The sequence below is a fragment of the Canis lupus genome, chromosome 9 (assembly GCF_011100685.1).
Source record: "Canis lupus familiaris isolate Mischka breed German Shepherd chromosome 9, alternate assembly UU_Cfam_GSD_1.0, whole genome shotgun sequence".
Classification (NCBI taxonomy): Eukaryota; Metazoa; Chordata; class Mammalia; order Carnivora; family Canidae; genus Canis; species Canis lupus.
This window is the reverse complement of record NC_049230.1, coordinates 20710671-20729187: the sequence shown is the minus strand read 5'-3', so window position 1 is coordinate 20729187 and position 18517 is coordinate 20710671. Positions and strand designations below refer to the sequence as shown.

General features: G+C 55.0%; 2 protein-coding genes across 15 annotated transcripts in view; one reads left to right on the top strand and one right to left on the bottom strand.

Moving 5' to 3' along the window:
- NKIRAS2 (NFKB inhibitor interacting Ras like 2) lies at positions 1 to 4169 on the top strand. Its single transcript, XM_038547336.1, has 4 exons — positions 1 to 152; positions 1125 to 1232; positions 1640 to 1881; positions 2491 to 4169. Exons 2-4 carry the CDS (start codon positions 1139 to 1141, stop codon positions 2728 to 2730), a joined length of 576 nt encoding a protein of 191 aa, XP_038403264.1. The 5' UTR covers positions 1 to 152; positions 1125 to 1138; the 3' UTR covers positions 2731 to 4169.
- The window catches only part of LOC490972 (transmembrane protein C17orf113), a 53291-nt gene continuing 38881 nt past the window's right edge, over positions 4108 to 18517 (bottom strand). For 5 of the 14 annotated variants that reach the window (XM_038547309.1, XM_038547310.1, XM_038547311.1 and 2 more), the window contains 2 exons: positions 17186 to 17921; positions 13699 to 16128 (listed from right to left, as the gene is read on the bottom strand). In XM_038547309.1, coding sequence (XP_038403237.1) covers positions 14644 to 16128; positions 17186 to 17728 — 2028 coding nt within the window. In that variant the 5' untranslated portion in view covers positions 17729 to 17921 and the 3' untranslated portion in view covers positions 13699 to 14643. Of the gene's footprint in view, positions 5513 to 6026; positions 6138 to 6424; positions 6619 to 7108; positions 7403 to 9387; positions 9554 to 11142; positions 11254 to 13089; positions 13239 to 13698; positions 16129 to 17185; positions 17922 to 18517 lie in introns of those variants that run through there. The other 9 variants (XM_038547319.1, XM_038547313.1, XM_038547318.1 and 6 more) reach the window with 5 other exon arrangements.

Here is an 18517-nt window from a genome sequence, read left to right as displayed (position 1 = left end):
GGAATTGGTCCTGCCGGACGGAAGCTGGGGGGCGGGGCCAGTCGGAGCCTGGAAGGACCCGGGAGCGGCCGAGCGCTTGTGGCTGTGCGGCGCCTCCCTGGTCCCGGTGCGCCTGGCGGGGCCCGGCCCGGGAGCTGCGAGGGCTCCGGGAGGTACGGAGCGGGGAGGCCGCCGCGTCCGGACTGCCTTAGGAGGCGGGTCCCTGCCTCCGATCCCCCGGGGGGGGCCCCCTCGAGGGCAATCGGTGGCGGAAGCGCCCCTGGCAGTCTCTCCCGGGGTATCCCGTAGTTGCAGGGCCCAGGATATAGGATCCCGAGGAGGGAGGAGGGGTCTGTATCCGGAGTTTTCTCGAGAAGTGTCTGAGACACCACATCTGTATCTGCTCTCCGGGGCAGTCGAGGTCAGGGGTTCCTCCTGGAAGCCTGTGTTGGGAATGCCTCGGACGAGATCTCTGTCTGGGACCTCTCCGGAGAAGGGATTTCTGTGTCTGAGCCTCCTCCTCCGGGCTTGTCGGTTCAAGGGCAGGCACAGATTTTTCCTCTCCGAAGCCTTTTTCCCCTTAGTTTTTTTTTTTTTTTTTTTCTTTTTCCCCACTCTTTTCTTGTGTGATGTTCTTTATCTTAGCCACGGACTTGACTGGGAATTAGAGGGAATTAGTTGTGGTCCAGATAAGTCATACAGGAAAGCAAAGTACCCTCCTTATTTGCTCACTCTCCTCCAAGAGTGGCTTAAGACAGATCCACCCAAAACAGCATTCCTGCTTCTTTCTCCGTGGAGTCCTGCTTCAAGACAGGAAGCTGAGCCAGAGCTCCCTTCAGCAACTGGTCCTCCACATCCTGTGCACAGAAGGGAACGTGGACAGTGATTCCTTTAAACCAGAAACTGCCCCCCCCCCCCAACCTTTGTGGCATTTACCAAGAATCTGCCGTGAGCCAGTTACTGGCCATGTACTGGTTATGACAAAGGTGCATAAAGTATAGCTCACTGTTCCGGAGCAGGACGTAGATGCATCATTCCAATACGCCCTGACCAGAGTAGGGGACAGACAGTGCTGAATCCCTGAGGCTGTGTATTTAGCCCTCTGTTTTCATCCCACCTCATACATTGTGCTCCTGTCTTTCAAGGCTGAAGGCTAAGCATGGGGAAGAGCTGCAAGGTGGTCGTGTGTGGCCAAGCATCTGTGGGTAAAACTTCCATCCTGGAGCAGCTTCTGTATGGGAACCATGTAGTAGGTGAGTGTTGTTGGGGGTAACGGCACAGTGCAAGATGTTGAAGAATAAGTAGGATGCGATCACAACATGAAAAGGCTAAAAGCTGGTGGCGGTGGCTGTTGTACAGCAAAGAGTGAAATCTGCATAATGACCCCAACCCTAGCATGTTGAAATCCGGAGAGAGGAAACCCAGTGTTTGACATAGGGAGGGAAAAGTCTCAAGTCACACTTTTGCTTAGCACGGGATTAACATGAGATTAATGTCTGTTCCTCCCAAGTCATCTAGTCGTGCCGGCCTGTTGTCAATTCCTGGCCCTCTCTCTCCTCAGCCACACATTCCTTTCCATCCCTGTCTGGTAAGCCTGTTACACTCATGTTTCCCATTTTCCTTCTCTCTGCAAACAAGTTTTCTCTTCATTTTGTCCCAGGTTCTGAGATGATTGAGACCCAGGAAGACATCTACGTGGGCTCCATTGAGACCGACCGGGGGGTGCGGGAGCAAGTGCGTTTCTATGACACCCGGGGGCTCCGAGATGGGGCTGAGCTGCCTCGGCACTGCTTCTCCTGCACTGACGGCTATGTCCTGGTCTACAGTACGGACAGCCGAGAGTCCTTTCAGCGTGTGGAGCTGCTCAAGAAGGAGATCGACAAGTCCAAGGACAAGAAGGAGGTGCATGGGAGGGGATCGGGGAGGACACTAGTGATGAGATGGAGTGGGCCTTGGGCTGGTTTTGGGGAGCCTGGCATGACTCTGTTTTTCATTCATATCCCAGGAGGTGGGGTAGGGGCTAGAGGGGGATGGAGGCCACTAGAGGCTGTCTTCCTCCTGGAGGTGGCCATGTGTTGAAGCAGCTTAACCAGAGAGGTTCCTGACCCAACCCCAGAAGCCCCCACTAATCTTTCTTTATGATGATTCCTTGCTCTTAGCTGTGAAGGCTCTTTGGTTCCCAAATCCCCCTTTAAGCTGCCGGCATTTGGGGGCTGCTCCCTCACCAGTTAACAGACTGATTGTTAGTATTGAGCGGGCATAGGTGATACAGGGCTTGTAAGGAAACTCCCGAAGGGACGGCCATATGGAGGCCAGAATTTAAACAGAGGTAGGAGAGGACAAAGCAATCACCTCCCTCTCCCCAGTCATTGTTTCTAACATAGAAAGATGTGAAACATTAACCGTTCAGACTTCCCCTTCTCTTAGGACTCCTAGGTAGTTGCCAGGGATCAACCGAAACCCAAGGTCCGTGGTGCATCCTCAGGCCTCTACTCTGTCCCTCTTCCCTAGGTCACCATCGTGGTCCTTGGCAACAAGTGTGACCTACAGGAGCAGCGGCGTGTAGACCCAGACGTGGCTCAGCACTGGGCCAAGTCCGAGAAGGTGAAGCTGTGGGAGGTGTCTGTGGCCGACCGCCGCTCTCTGCTGGAGCCCTTCGTCTACCTGGCCAGCAAGATGACCCAACCTCAGAGCAAGTCTGCTTTCCCTCTCAGCCGCAAGAACAAGGGCAGCGGCTCCTTGGATGGCTGAAGAGCTGCCATCCCTTCTCTACCTTCCTAGCCTCATTCTGGCTTCTGGGGCTCTGGAAGATGTTCTCCAGGGGTGGGGTTAAGCAAGCTATCCTTCCCAGGCCAGGCAGCTGGGCTGCCCCAGGCTCAGGTCACTTTTTGTTCCCTCCCAACTCTGGGAAGTGCCGATAATCTAGGCTAGTGCCCCCAAATCCTCCCTCCCTTCCAGCTTTCATCTTACCTACCCTGCTGCCATCTGGGGCAGTTGTGGATCAATGTCCCCTACCACCTGCCCTGGATAGGAAGCAGAGCTGCCCTGCAGAAGTACCCAGTCCAGGCTCTGATTCCTGTCACAGGGGTCCCCCACTTGTGGGCTTCCTGGCCAGTGACGGACAGACACAGCCTCACACACTCACACTTATGGCACCAGCCTGGACTCCAGAGAAAGGTGTCCGGGCATCACGTATGTGCGTGTAGATACGTACACATGCGCATGTGTATGCGTGCTGGAGTCCAACTCCAACACCCTGATCTTTTGTCCTCTCCTTGGCTGGAAGAAGCCAGCCTCCTGGGAAGTGTAATTTTGGGCTTTAACTCTTCCCCACCCCCAACGTCCCAGTTGTTTTACTTCCTCTTCCTGCTCAGGGAGCACACAGCCCTTGGCCCCCTCATTGGCGAGATGGGATGGAATGATGGCTGGGCTTCACCCACTGGCTTTGGGACCCTGCAAGGCCTTTCCCCCTCTCTGGGTTTCAGTTTTCTCATCTGTAATGTGATGGGAGTTGTTTAAACCGGATCTCTCTGGATCCTCTCCAGCCCTCTGATTTGATCCTGCCTGCAGCTTCGGGCTGGCTGTTCCTGTTCCCTCGGCGTCTCCCTCTTCAAGGTGCTATGCCTACGGGCGCTGGAGGCTGAAACACTGCTCCCCACAACCACCAGGGGGCAGGAGTGCCCACCCAGTGTCCAATCAGTGGACCTCACACTGGTGGGGCCTGGTCTTCACCCCTTCCTGTGGTTGTTTTCAGCTAATAGGTGGACTTCTATTTATAAATTACCTGTGTTTCTATGCCTGCTGCCATGGTGAAGGCTGGACACGGTGCTCCTCTAGCCTTTCCTTACCTCAGATGCCTGAACAGAACAAGGCAAACCAGTAGCAGCTTCTCAGAGCTGACAGATCTGTCGGGGCTCAGAAGGGTGGTTACACTTTCAACATGCTATAAAGTGAGCTTGTCACCCACAACTTCCCGTGTCCACTTCATGCTTCTAATGTGCACACCCAGCGTAGATGAGACACTAGAGCCAGGTGACCTCTAGTACCCGCCCCTTCTCCCCAAGATGGGAGAGGTGAGCAGGGCAGGCAGCCCAGGGCTGGGCGAGTCAAAATAGGGCATAGACAGGCTCGGGCTTGAACTCATTTATTGATGCGTTGGACACAAATAAAACCACAACTGTTATCAAAAAGTTTCCCTCCCCTCCCCCCTTCTTGTCCTCCCTTGGAAATCTCTAAAAAAAGAAAAGATACAGGTGGATACTGGCAAAGTCCCATATTGTGGGGTGAAGGAGCAGTGCTGGGGGGTGGGATGGAGGTTGTAATGTTAACTTTGACAGCATGAAAATGGGTCTTGAGAGTATGTCAGCCTGGATCCCAACACTCAGCTTCACAGTGAGGGAGCTGGGTGCTGCTTGCAAGGAGGCAAAGCTGGATTTAGTGTTAGGGACCAGTTTGGGGTGAGGAGCTGGAGGGAAAGCTCTTTGTTTGGGAGGCCTGGCAGGAGGGTTGGTGTTAGCTGTGTCCAGAGTCTGAGGGAGACCTAGTGCGCCCCCCACCCACCTGGGGTTCACCAGGAATCAATGAAAGGCTGAGAGAGCTTGTGTGGGGTTGATCACCCCTGTTAAAACTGGGCCCAGCCAGAGAAATCACCCCACCTACCTCTCTCCTACCCCATCTTGTCAGCAGAGGAACCCAAAAAGCTTTCAGCCCCAGCCCCACCTTGCCTTTGCCCCCACTTAACACTGCTCCCTTTCTCCTCCACGGTCTTCTACTCCCCTGGGGTCACCTTGTCCAAATAGCCTTGAACCCTCTCCAGCTTGAGACCCCATCTGCCACCTCCAGTGATTCTCCAGAGAATCCATTGAATGGGGAGGGCCTCCACAGACTTGTCCCCAGGCTCAAAGGTAATATTCCTAGGGCCTCTGGCCATGGGAGTATAAGTCTCAAGATGGGGAAATGAGAGCACCATGGGGCTGGGGTTAGGGTTTTGCATAGATCTCTGGGATTTCTCAGTTTGTTCCCCATAAATCAGTCTGGGCAATGCAGGGGAGCCCAGCACTAGCCTGAGAAGGGTGGGGATAGAAGGTCCTTGGGCCAGGAGGGTAGTAGTGGAATCCCTAGTCCAGACTGTGTAAAGGGCAGGTGCCCTTGAAACTAGCCTAGCTCTTCCTAGATTGGGCAGGAAGTCCTAAGCTGTACAAGGCAGTCTCTTGGGGGATGGAGGAAACTGAGGCATCTGGGGAAGTAGAGCCAGGACCGTGACTGCTGGGAAATGAGTCCTGGCCTCCTCAGAAGCCTAGTAGGGGGCAAAGACGATGGGCCCTGTGGCAGGGCGGACGGCTCCTGCTGGGGTACGGAACAGAGCCGGGCCCAGGATGGGAGCTGGGAAGAGTGTGGTGGCTGCTGTGGGGGCAGGCCGGAGGGCCAGGGGCCCTGGCAGGGCACAGATGGCTGCGGCCGCAGCAGGGATCGGGCTGGGCAGGAAGCGGGCTGCTAGCGTCTTGGTGAGTTGCTTCTGCAAGGCCAGTTTCGACTGTAGAGAGGAGAAAGAGGAATGGACATGGTCTGACCCAGGAAAAATCCTATCCCTCCCAGGGCTCCATCCTTGGGCTTTCTGCTGCAGGAAAGACGTGCCTTTTAGGGTTCCAAACCTAAATCCTCCCTTCCCACCCCCAAACACTCATTCCAAAGGGCTTTCTCCACCACCTGTCTTCCTGCCCAGAGGAAGGAGGCTATGGGGAGTGGGGGGCAGAGATGGTCTCTAAGGGATGCACGCCCACCCCTTGCTCTTGACCTTGAGATTACTATCTCAGCCCACCCCCCCACCCCCACCCCGGAAATTCCTCTGGGCAGATCCCAAGATGGCCAACCCCCACCCCACCCCCCCAGCTCTTCCTGGGCCCAGGCAGCCTTGGGGGAGGGAGTGGCTGCCTTCCTGCCTTCCTGTCCCACCCCCTTTCCCCCCTCAGTCTCCCCAGCATGCCCTTCTGGCCCACCCTCTCCCCTCCTGACCCAGGGGCCCAGCCCTATTGCCTGGAGACAGATACCTTGAGGATACTCACAGCCAGCGCTGCATGCTTCTGCAGCTTGCTGTGCTGGCTGGAGGGCTTGGGGGGCTTCCCAGCCAGGCGGTCTTTGTGCCTCCTGCTGCTCAGGTGCTAATGGACAGATAGACAGACTGGCAACAGGATGAGGAACCCCAAGGATCCCCAAACTACTATCCTAGACTGGCTAACCCATCCTCCACCCATGAGTCACATGTTAGATGCACATTTACGGGGTGTCACCTTTGGAAGGGGAGGTAAATCTTAGCCTTTGCCCTCTAGGAGCCCACTGTCCCTCCAGCCTTCCGCCGCCTCCTCTGCTTGCTCCCCCCTGGCATCCAACACCAGTCCCACCCCCTCAGCCCTGCTCCAGCCCCAGTCCCAGGCCTCATTTCTCCCACCTGCTTGAGTTGGGTCTCTGAATTGACCTGGAGCTGACACAGAGCACAGTGAAAAGGGGCGCTGGGCCCCTGTCGGCCCCCCTGGCCCCCTGCCACTCTCTTGGCCTTGTGTCCAGCTCCCCGGGGCACTGGGCGGCCCCGGCCCCTTCGGGGAACACCTCGCTGACCTTCCACCATCCACCGGTGCTTGGCTCCTGAGGGAGGAGAGATGACAGCCCATCAGCACTGAAGAGGGGCTCCAAGGGCCATGGAGACCCCCTCCGAACTAGATCAGTCTGGCTGCCCCGCTGAGCCTCCAGGCTGCTCTACACCTGCTCTCCCTTCCGGCCACCTGAGCGTTCTCTTCCCCACCTCTGCAAGGTCCTCCCAGCTACTGTCACTTCTGGCCAGCCTCCTCCCACCCTCTTCTCATGCCTTCTCCTGGATCCAACCTAAGGACAGATGGAGGAGGTGCTTCCTGCCTTCTCCCAGTGACCCTTCAGCTCCTGCTGCCCCAGACTTCTCTTCTTAATTCTCCTACCTCAAGCATTAGCTGGAGGACCCAGAATGCCCACCCAATCACTGCTGAACACAATGTCTGTGTCACCAAGCCCTTAAGCAAAGTGCCCAGAAACTCCAGCCTGCCTGCAGCTGGCGAGAGCAGTTGGCCTGCTCCTCTCCTCCCCTAGACTCCAGCACACTGACCTGTGTTGTGAGCCTGAAGCTGAGAGGCAGAGTTCACGGTCACCTTGCACGTGGGACAGTAGAGGCGCCCCTTCTCGCCCCTGCCCTCCCCACTCACACCACTTCCCACAGCAGCCGCTGCTGGCTCAGGCCCTGGTGCCTCTCTCCCAGGCTCCGGGGAGCAGGGTGGGCAGGAGGAAGAAGAGGAAGAGGAGGCAGGATCCAAGAGGTCTGAGTGGGCCAGCTCCCTGGGTGTGGGGTCCGGAGTCAGCGTTGGCTGGAGTTGGGGGCCAGGAGGAGGGGCTGCAGGAACTGCTGGGGAGATGGAAGGCATCAAGTAAGAATCATCTTGAGACCATGATTTTAAGTAGTGGTATTACTGGGGGTGGCATGGCAGAGTGGAGGTGTCCCTGATGTAGGGATGGCCAGCATGAATTCCAGACCCCAGTCTCCCACCAACTCACTGGGTAGACCTGGGCCTCTAAGCCTCAACTTCCCCATCTGAACATATAAAGTTGGACAGAGGGGTCTCAGAAAGCCCTCATAGCCAATACTTTACAGAATTGTTAGCTAACTGTTAATTAAGCGGAAGTCACCAAAAATATGCACTGAAATATTCATAGAGCGATATTCATAATAGCATAAAACTGGAAACTTTCCAGGGTGCCTGGGTGCCTCAGTCGGCTGAGCATCTGCCTTTTCGGCTCAGGTCTTTTCTTTTTTTTTTTAAGATTTTATTTATTCATATTCATGAGTGACACAGAAAGAGAGAGAGGCAGAGACACAGGCAGAGGGAGAAGCAGGCTCCATGCAGGGAGCCCGAAGTGGAACTTGATCTTGGATCTCCAGGATCACACCCTGGGCTGAACACGTCGCCAAACCGCTGGGCCACCCACCAGGGCTGCCTTTGGCTCAGGTCTTGATCTCAGGGTCCTGGCATGGACCCCCGTGTCCTGCTCCACGCTTAGTGGGAAGACTGCTTCTCCCTCTCCCTCTGCTCCTCCCCACCTGGCTTATGCTCTCTCTTTCTCTCTTAAATAAATAAAATATTTTAAAAAAAAGACAAAACTGGAAACTATCCAAATGTCCATAAAAGGAGAGTATATTTTTAAAAAGAGTGTATGGTCTCTTAAGAGAGCTCTACTCACTCAAAAAAAAAAAAAGAGAGAGAGAGAGAGAGAGCTCTACTCAGCAATGAAAAAGACAAACTACAGCTACACGGAACAATACGGAAGCCAGACAAAAAACCTCCATACTCAGGAGTCATCAAAACCAGGGGCAACTGATCGATGGCAGAAAAGTCAAGATCCCCTGGAGAGGGGTGTTGGTTGTTAAATAGTGTCATCCCCCCCAAAAAAATAAATAAATAGTGTCACCCCAAAATTCACATCTGCCTGAAACCTCAGAGTGTGATCTTATTTGGAACCACGGTCTTTGCAGATATTAAGTAGTTAAGATGAAATCATAGTGGACCGGGGGTGAGCCCTAATCCAATGACTGGTGTCCTTATAAGAAGACCATGTGGAAATAAAATAGGATAAAAACAGAGAAGGAGACAGACCACAAGAGAGTCTTAACTCTAGGAAACAAACAGAATTGCTGGAGGGGAGGGAGGTTGCTGGTGAGGTAACTTGGTGATGGGCATTGAGGAGGGCATTTGATATAATGAGCACTGGGTATTAATTATATGCAACTGATGAACCACTAAATTCTACCCCCAAATTAATAATATACTACATATTAACTAACAACTTAAATAAAACAAAACAAGACCATGTGGAGACACCGAGACATGGGGAGAATGTGATGTGAAGACAGAGGCAGAGATTGGGGGGAACGCATCTATAAGCCAAGGAACACCAAGGATGGCCAGCAACCACCAGAAGCTAGAAGAGAGGCATGGGACAGATTTTCCTCTGAGCCCCCACAAAGGAATCAACCCCAGTCACCCCTGACTTCAAACTTCTCATCTCCAGAACTATGAAAAAGCAAATGTCTCTTGTTTTCAGCCACCCAGTGTGGTCAATCACTATAGTAGCCCTGGGAAGCTAATACAACAAGGTAGTGACTGGGAGGAGGCCCTGGGAGGGCTTCTGGATGCTTGTGTCTGGTTTCTTGATCTCAGTATTTTCAGAATGGGAAAGTTTATTGAGCTCAACACTTAAGATCTGTGCCTTTTTCTGTATGTATGGGTTATCCCAACACAAGCAAAAATAAAAAGCAGAAAGCTCCCAAACCCTCACCAAAAAACAGATTCGGACTGGGGAGTGGGGAGGAGTGGGGAAGAGTTCAGGACTGACCTTTGCTCTGCGGCTCTCCAGGGGATCCACTGGCTGGAGTCGGGGTTGGGGACACCAGCACCCCATCCCGGGCCAGGGTTTGTGGCCTCTGTTTGCTCTTGGCAGCTTCAACAGCCTTGAGTTTTCTGGCATGTTTGTGGCCTTTGTAATGTGCTTCGGCTTGATTCTGAGGAGGGGAGGGCTTGGAGTCACCATTTATTTGTTGAATCTGCATGTCCCCTCCATGAGGGGCTCCAGCCAGACAAGAGGTGAATCCTTGTCATCACAGCTTCTGTGTGACCCTAGGGTTTATAGAACTCATTCTCATACATGAGCCCCCAGGCAAGCAGCCTCTGTCTTCCAATTCTGTCTCAGCCACTTATTAGCTGTGTGTCTCTGGGCTAGTTGCCTCACCTCTCTGAACCTCAGTTTGCTGACTCGTAAACTTTGTGGCAATAGTGACCTCACAGGGTTGTAAGAATTAAAAAGAACATGAAGAGTGCCTGGGTGAATCAGTTGGTTAAGTGGCTGACTCAATTTTGGCTCAGGTCTTGATCTTGGGATCATAAGTTTAAGCCCCAAGGTGGGCTCCACATGCAGCCAGGAGTCCGCTTGAGCTTCTTTCTCCCTCTGCCCCTGCCCTTGATCTCTCAAATAAATAAATAAAATCTTTAAGAAAATAAATAAATAAATAAATAAATAAATAAATAAATAAATAAATAAAATAAATAGAACACAAATGACAAGGGCCTAGTACATAGAGCAGGTGCTCTACGAATGTGAGTTTACAAGTTCATAAATGCACAAATGGAAAGAATAGAGCAGTCCTCACACTTGGGGGATGTGCACCCCAGAACATTTATCCCTTTGTTCATTTTTTTCAGCAAATGGTTTTTGAGCATTTGCTCTTTGCCAGGTTCTGTGCCAGGGGCCCAGCATGGAGAAGACACGGCCCCTCCCTCCAAGTAAAGTCCTGTTCATCTCTTGCAAGGCTCATATAACCTAAAAACCTGGAGGGAACCCCTGAGTCTGGCCTTTTAGTGCCCTCCCTGCTTCAACCAGGGGTCACTGCTTGTTCCTCCCAAGAATAGGAAAGACAGGTCCCTGTGCCCCCTCCCTAGACCCTTTCACCAAGCCCCAGAGTTGTTCATACAGAAGGTAAATCTTCCCTGGGAGGCCAGAATGAAGCTTCTCCACTATGTAGGGATAGGTTGTGGTATAAAGATCAGTAGGCTGACCGTGGGGTCAGCCAGGCCTGGGTTCAAACCCCAGCTCGGCTACTCACCAGCTGTTTGGCCTCAGACAAGTCACTTAACCTCTCCGAGGCTGTTTCCTCATAAGAAAAGTGGGGATAATAGTAGCACCTCTTTCCATCTCACAAAGTATCGTGAAAACTAATTAAGGTGATGGGCATGAACATATTCAACACATTAGCTCTCGGATGCTTTAAGAACTCAGCTCCAAACCAGGCCCCTGGGACCCAGAGCAGGGAAGGGCAGTCTTCTCTCTGGCAGAAGGATCCAGAACACAGGAGAGAAGCAGAAGAGAGGGAAACGGAGTCCCCAGGGCCACTAGAGATGAGGCAGAAGAATTTAGAGAGAAGAGAGGGCAGGATGGGTAAAGGACTGGGAGCGCCCCTTCTGCACCCAGAGATAGGAAATACAGAGCCCAGTCCCTCTGCCAGTCCTATTCCTTCAGGAAAGACCCCAAGAGCCAGTGTCCAGCCCTCTTCCTGCCCAGCCCCCTCCCCAGCCTGTTTCCACTACTCCCTCTCACCGCTGAGTTGAACCTCAGGTGACAGATGTTACAGGAAATGAAGAGCTTCTTCTTCAGAGGGGAAGGGACCCCAAACGTGTGGCTGATGACAGCTTTCTGGATCGGGTCCATCTGTGAAGGGGGTGGGAGGGCACAATAACTCTGGGGTCGGCTCTGGAAGTGGAGGCAATACACAATGCCAAAAACTAAAGACTATCGAGGAGGGCAGGCATCAGGACACAGGAAGAACTTCCCCATCCTTGTGGATAGAAGACCCACAAAACGAACAGTCTCTTCCTGGCTGACTTTCTCTGTTTGCCTGGGCTTCTGCCTGGAGGCAGGGGGATGGCCAGGGTCACCTCCATGATCATGAGAAATAGAACCATGTCCTGATGATCACCTTGGTATCTCTTGCTGCCCCTCTGGTCTCTGGGTTGTTTTTTATCCCCTCGTTAACAAGAATCATAACTATTGGGACAGAGCTGGGGGCAGGGAGAAGTAGGGAGGGGACAAAGACTCTATGTTGGAAATCCTCTTCCATAACCCAGCCTTGTGCTGGGCCCCGGGGGCTAGAGGAGAGACGGCTTATCTTATCATCTCTGCCACTGTCACAGGGCCTGAGAGGGTGAGTGAGAGCATGGCCAGGGCAGGAATGGGGCCAGGAAGGGGCAGGTGGCAACACATGGAGGCCACTGGGTTCCCTCCATAGTAGGATTATTTCTTTGGAATATTAATTTATGTGTTTTTTTCCTTTTCCTTATTTTAACTTTTCTTTTTTCCCTTCTATCAAACTAAGCCTTTATGTTCCCTTTTCTCAGAGGCTGCTTACTGGTCTAAAAGCAGAAGTTGTCTGGGTTTGCCTATCAAGAGGAACTCTCCAAACCTTCCTGAGAGAACAGAGGCTTTGAGAGGAAAGCATGGTTTCAGGAAACTTCCTTGAGCACAGAAAGAGGTTCTAACCCTCATCTCAACCTCACCAGGCCAGAATAGTCTACAGGATGCCCCACGATGCAGGCAACCAAAGCCATACTAGCTTCCAAGGGGCTGTGGGCATGGTGTGTCAGCGAGTGATAGAAGGGACCAAAGAACAGGAGAGCCTCCCCACATGGCTCTCAAGCTCCTGCAGACCTTTGGGTGACCCGGAGATTGGAAAGAATGGGACTCTTAAGGGCTACTGTGACTGAATTTCCCACCATCTTGTCAGGTTGGAGTAGGGCTCCTTGATGATTACACCTGATGTTTCAGAATTAAAGAAAGGGGGGTACATCTTCTAGCTCATGTAGCGAAGTAAAATTCATGCTCCCTACACTTGTCATTCACACAGATGCACATGTGGAAATACAGAGACTCAGAGTCCATGGCAGTTACAATCACAGAGCCATGCAGAAAGATACACACCCATACGCGTACAAATGGCACATTTCCACAGACAAATTCACAATCTCCCAAACCACACACACACACACACACACACACACACACACACACAGGTAAGACACACACCAAATACGTACAGACTTGACACAAAGACACAAAAGAAATCTCTCAGAGACACAGGTACATACATTAACTACATACAATTACCAAGGCACAAAGAATTTGTTTATAAACACACACATCCACAAGTAACACACAAAGACCCTTACAGACATAAACTAAAACTGAAGGGCACACCCCAAATGCACACAGACACGCACAGATCACCCATAAATGTCCCTATGCAAACACTCAAGGGTAACCTCCAGGCTCCAGGCCCAGCAGTTGTTATTGGGGTGGGGGTGACACCATCCCCATTCCTTGGCCTAAGGGAAAGCCGGCCCGGGGCCCCCTGTCTGGGGAGTGCCTAGTCACTCTTGGGGATGTTGCTCCTCTGGATACCCAGCTTCTGAGAGCCAGCCCAGCTGCACCCACCTTCCCTGCCCACCCCCAGGCTTGGCTGCAAGCCCCCCACCCACCAGCCCCCCATACCGTGCTGAAGTTGGGGGTGAGACTGAGCGGGGTGGCGCCATTCAAGTGGAGGGCGAGCAAGTGCTTGAAGTCCAGCGGGGGCTGCAGAGGCCTGGCAGGCAGGGGCAGGGAGGCCAGCAGGGGGCTGGGGGCGCTGGAGGCCGGGCCTGCTGCAGGAGGAAGAAGGGCAGGGTCTGAAATGGGGGAGCCACAGGGCTCGCATTGGCCTCCATGGCCAGGAAAAGAGGCTGATGGGCTTCTTGGGCATGGGGCCAGGGCAGAAACTCTTGTCTCCCTCCTCACAGAGTAGCACTGGCTAAGCCCCAGGGGCACTCCCAGCCCACTTCTGTGCCTCTTCTCGCCTCAACTGGGGGAGCAGAATCAGGGAGAACATCATCCTCAGTTCCCAGTCCCGAAGGACGCCCCTCGCATCCCCTCCGGAGGCAGCCTGAGGGCCCCAATGAACCCTAACGGAGAGTCAGGCCAAGGGAGGGGACAGAGGAGTCCTGACACACACACACCACCATGGAGACTGTGTGATGCACCGGGTTTCCATTTATTGCAAGTCAAACCCAAACCCAGGAGGCCTGGGGAAAGGCCAGCCCCCCTCCCCTCTCACTAACTGCCCCCCCCTCCTGATCCCCACATCATGTACAGCAAGGCTGACAGAGAGAATGGCAAACCCATTGGAATCTGAAGGGATGTGTTCCCCTAGCTCTGTTGAGGCCCGACTCCTCCCAGGAGGCAGAAAGCCCTCCAACCCCTGGGCCAGGCTGGAGGCTGGTCCTCAGAGTCGGCCGGTCCAGCCTTGTGGTTTTACAGTCTTTGGTCTTAAAGGTCTGAGGCAAGGGCAGGGGACGGCTAGGAACTTTGGCGCAGCCAGACTTTGAGGAAGAAAAGAATTAGAAATAAATCCAGTCCATTGGGACTTTCCTGGACCTTCTCATTGCAAAACCGTAAGAAGTCCTTTTAGATTTTGTGTTAACAATTTTCAAGATAGGTTTATTTTACACTTACAGAGGTATATGTCTATATACACAGCCATATGCAGAAGAACCTCAGGCAGCCTACCTATCAGTGGGTAGGGGAGGGAGGGCACCACTACCTCCCTTGAACTGGTAGCCAGTGCACAGAGAAGGTGCCATGCTGTGTGTCAAAACCAAGGAAAGTCATCTGCTCTCCAGTTTTGTCTGAGAAGATATGCTGCCAGGAGGGGAGCTAAGAGCCAAGAACCCATTCTCCTTTCCCTCAATCCCTCAATCCCTGAGACCCAGTCTTCCTCTCTCCCTCCAACCAAGCCTCCTCAGCTTTTCTAGGACCCCAACCTGGGCTGGATCCAGAGGGGAAAAGGTGAGCTATTCCTCACCAAACTCTGGCAAGGGCAGGAGCGATGTGGAGGGTGCTCCCAAATCTAGCATCTCTGCCAGCTCGCTGCCCAGGCTCAGCGTGGAGCGGAGGAAGCACCCGCCAGGGGGGTGGGAGGCCACAGTCAGGCGGTCATCTGGGCCAAATCCGCCTTGGCCCCTGGAGGGCCCAGGGCGCCGGGCTGGCGGGGCGGAGGGAAGGCGGCCGCCCTCACGTGAGCTGCGACCCCAGGAGCCCCTCCGCCCACCCGCTCTCCAAGAACTCCACGGCCAGCGCAAAGTCAAACTCGTGCAGCGGCGGCCCATCCACGGCGATCTTCACCGCCGGGCCGCCCCGGCCTTCCCCGGCCCCGCTCGGCCCCCACCAGCGCAGCTCGCGGCTGCGGCCCACCTTGTCCAGGAGGCCGGCGCCCGCGGGCAGCGCCAAGGCCAGCGCGGCGAGGGCGGCGAAGTCCGGGAAGAGCTCGTGCAGCTCGGAGCGCGCGCACGCTAGCTTGGCGCACAGGGCGCGCGGGCCCAGCCGCCCCAGGCTGCGCACCACGCGCTTGAAGAGCGCGAAGTCGCCCAGCGCCCGCTGGCGCACCACGGCGGGAGCGAAGGTGCGCAGCAGCACCCGCAGCGCCCCCTCGCCGTGCGCGCCCAGCTCCTCGGGTGCCTGCGGGTAGCCGCGCGGGTCGAAGATCGCCGCGAAGGCGGTCACGGCGTCCAGCGAGGGCCCGGGGTAGGAGTCCCACAGTCCCCTCCGCATGGAGTCCAGGAAGGCCCCCCGCAGCCGCTCCAAGCCCCGCACGGCGGCCTCAGAGTAGCCGAGCAGCTCCACGCCGCGGTAGGTGCAGCGCCCACCGCCAGAGTCGGGGCAGGAGGAAGCCAACTCCTGCAGGAAGCCCTGGAGGCGCGCCCCACCCGAGCTGCGTTGTGCTTGGAGGGAGGCCGCCGCTGCCATCACCAGGGGCTGCAGCAAGGCTAAGTCCGGCTCTTCTGGCTGCAGGACAAGGGGGAGCTTCTGCACGGTGGGCAGAGTGTCCAGCAGCAGGTAGGTGAAGGCCACGAAGGTGAACTGGCGCAGGGCGAGAGCCAGTGGCCTCGCCGTAGGGGAGGTGGGGGCAGAGGCCTCCAGTGTGGGCACCAGGCAAGGCCAAGCCTCAGCCACTGCTTCCACAATAGGCAGCAGGGACGCCCAGGGCACTGGCCGCGGTCCTGCCAAGTCAATAGCTGCAAGGTCCAGTGCCGCCCGGAGCTCCGGGACCGTGTGGGAGCTGGGGCCACCATGGAGCCGGAATAGGGCGTCCAGCACGCTTTCGTATTCACTTAGGTAGGCAGGGGGCTCGGGATCTGTCCGGCCAGGGAGGCAGTGTAACTCGGTGAGCAGTGGGCAGGCAGCCCGGAGTTGCGGGCTCACATGCCCAAGGCGGTCACTGGGGAGGCTCGAGGTGAGCCAGGCCAGCTTGGGAGCAGACACGCCGAAGGCCTGCAGGATGTCCAGGAGTTGGGCAGCAGTGGCCTCACCCTCCTGTAGCTCCACACTGCCCAGGAAGGTGGTAGCCGGCTGGCCATCACAGGGGGACACCGAAGTGGCAAACAAGGCCAGACTGTGGGACTCAGGCCAGTCCCTGGTCTCATCCAACACCAGCCCCACATACGGGGATGCCTTCAGGCGCTGGCAGGCCTCTGTGTGCAAGACACTGGCAATGGCCACCTGGGACAGCCAGGGAGAGAAAGGGAGGGACAAAGTTAGGCTTGTCCTGAGCAGGGGAGGCCTTGGGGGCAGACAGACCCATCCTGGCTTTGCTGCTTACTGGCTCTGTGACCTTGGGAAAGTCATTTCACCTCTCTGAGCCTGAGTTTCCTCAGCTCTGAAATCAGGCTACTACCTGCCTCTCAGCTCCTTAAAAGGTTGTAGTCAATTATAAATGTAACTTTTTGTTACACTGGCTGTGCTTGTGAGTGTAAAGATGCTTGAGGAACTATAAAGATTCTGCAGCATTTTGTGTGTAGTTTCGACAGCATTGCCCCAGCTCTTAATCCTGGGGCTCTCCCTCCACTTTGCTGCTCGGGGATTAATTGACATACATGTTCCCTCCTAGTTACATAGAGCCCCAACTGTGTGCTCAGTTTGTCCGTCTGTCATCTCTCTGTAGGATGAGATCTAGCTCCCCCCATCCTCATGCCACTCCCTAGGACTCACAGAGCTGATACCTTGGACAGGGCTGCAACTCGCATGCCCCAAGGGGCCATGTAGGTGGTATGGGGCTTGATGAGGGTCAGTGATACCCCAAAGGGAATGGAGAGGCTGTGGGTCTGGTCTTCATGGCATGAGAGCACAGGGACCTAGCTTTTCAGAAGTCACAAATCCACATTTTTATATGTAATCTCTCTGGTTTTTGTGTTTGTTTTTTTTTTTTAACCTGGAAACTAACTTAGGTTTTCCAAAAGCACTGTGAAAACCAACAAAATACATCTGTGGGTCAGTCAAGCCCCCAAGGTGACCAGCTTGCACCTCTGGCCTAGGCAGTGAGGGAAAGCCCCCATACCTCCGAGGACAGGGCCTGGTCTGGCCTCTTTGTGGCTGTGCCCCCAGCAGCTAGCCCAGGGCCTGGCACATAGTACGCCTCAGTGAAAGATTCTGCTGGGTGAAGGTATGAATGAAGTACTTTGGCTGCTGCCCCGGGGGCCTGGCATACTGGCACTGCACCCAGACCAGCTCGATGTCCTCCCTCCTCAAGCCCTCCCCCACACCTCTGGCTGCCACCCACCTGCATATCCCTCACCCGCCTGGGGCTGTAGTAGTCACCATGCTCTGTGCCCAGCAGTGCCTGGCACAGGTTGAACCTCTGCAGCTCAAGCAGGGCAGAGCAGCGGTCGTCGGGCACGTCCTCCTTGGCCATGCAGTACACCGTGGTCAGCACGGCCACTTTGGCGGGGTCCACCTCCACCTTGACGCCCCTGGAGGTGGGGGTGGTCTCCAGGTCTGGGTAGGCCCCTCCTCCCTCAGCCTGACCCTCAAAAGTGGGCTGGCCCCGGTTGACGGCCAGAGCCTGGCGGTGGGCCCCCGACGTGACATGGCGCAGCAGGGCGTGGCGCTGGAAGTTGTCTGTGCCCACCGTGAAGGCATTCTCGGCCTTGCCATGCTTGTTCCGCACCAGGGCCTGGCGGCACTCAAGGCAGAACATCAGCTTCCGCTCGTAGTCGAAGTCCAGCCAAGGAAACTCCTCCTTCCAGTGCTCATTGAAGTAGCGCTTGCACTTCTTGTTGGAGTTGGAGGCCTCTCCGGCTGGTTTCTTCCCTGGGGGCACCATTCCTGCTCGAGGGGCAGGGCACCCCCAATCCCCACCCGAATGCTCTGGGCCCCCAGCCCCCCCTGCACACAGCAGCACCTCCCTTGACAATGGAAGCTGGTGGGGAGGCAGGAGGGGAGCAGCACGCCAGGCTAATGGGGACCATCCATCTAACTTAGCGGGGGAAGTTTATTCCCGCGCCGCCGGTGGGAGACTGGAGATGAAAGAGACAAGGGAGAGGTGTTAGGGGGCCCACCGTGGGTTCATGCTGCCCGCAGAGCACTCCCCAACTGACGAATGGACTAGACCGAATGGGGAAGGACTACTGGGAATGAGTGGAGTCATGCAAAGGGCCATAGAATTTTATCCAAAGTTGGGAAGGCTTAGGGGCCCCAGCCCACTCTGAGGGTCTCCTTCCAATCAGGGACAAGGCACTGATTTGCTTTGATTGTTGAAGTATGTGAGAACTCAGCTCTGGAAAGACTGGCATCATCTGTCCAATCACATTTTATACGTGGGGGACACTGAGTCCAGGTCCAGGACAGCAGTTCTTGGGGCTCATGAATGATCTGTGACTGAACTAGAACTGAAATTCAGACCTTGACTCCTCATTTAAGGGATGGCCAGTCTCTCCAGTCCACAATCATTTATTTCATCAGAATGAAGTTAGCACAAAGCTGAGCTCTCAGAGCCACGGGGCCAAGGAATGGCATTTGTTTTCTCTGGATCTCCCTTCCCTAAACTTACACACTAGTGCATTCACACGCACACATAGGCACCCCGATGGTGTGGTTCTGGGAAGGGAAGCCC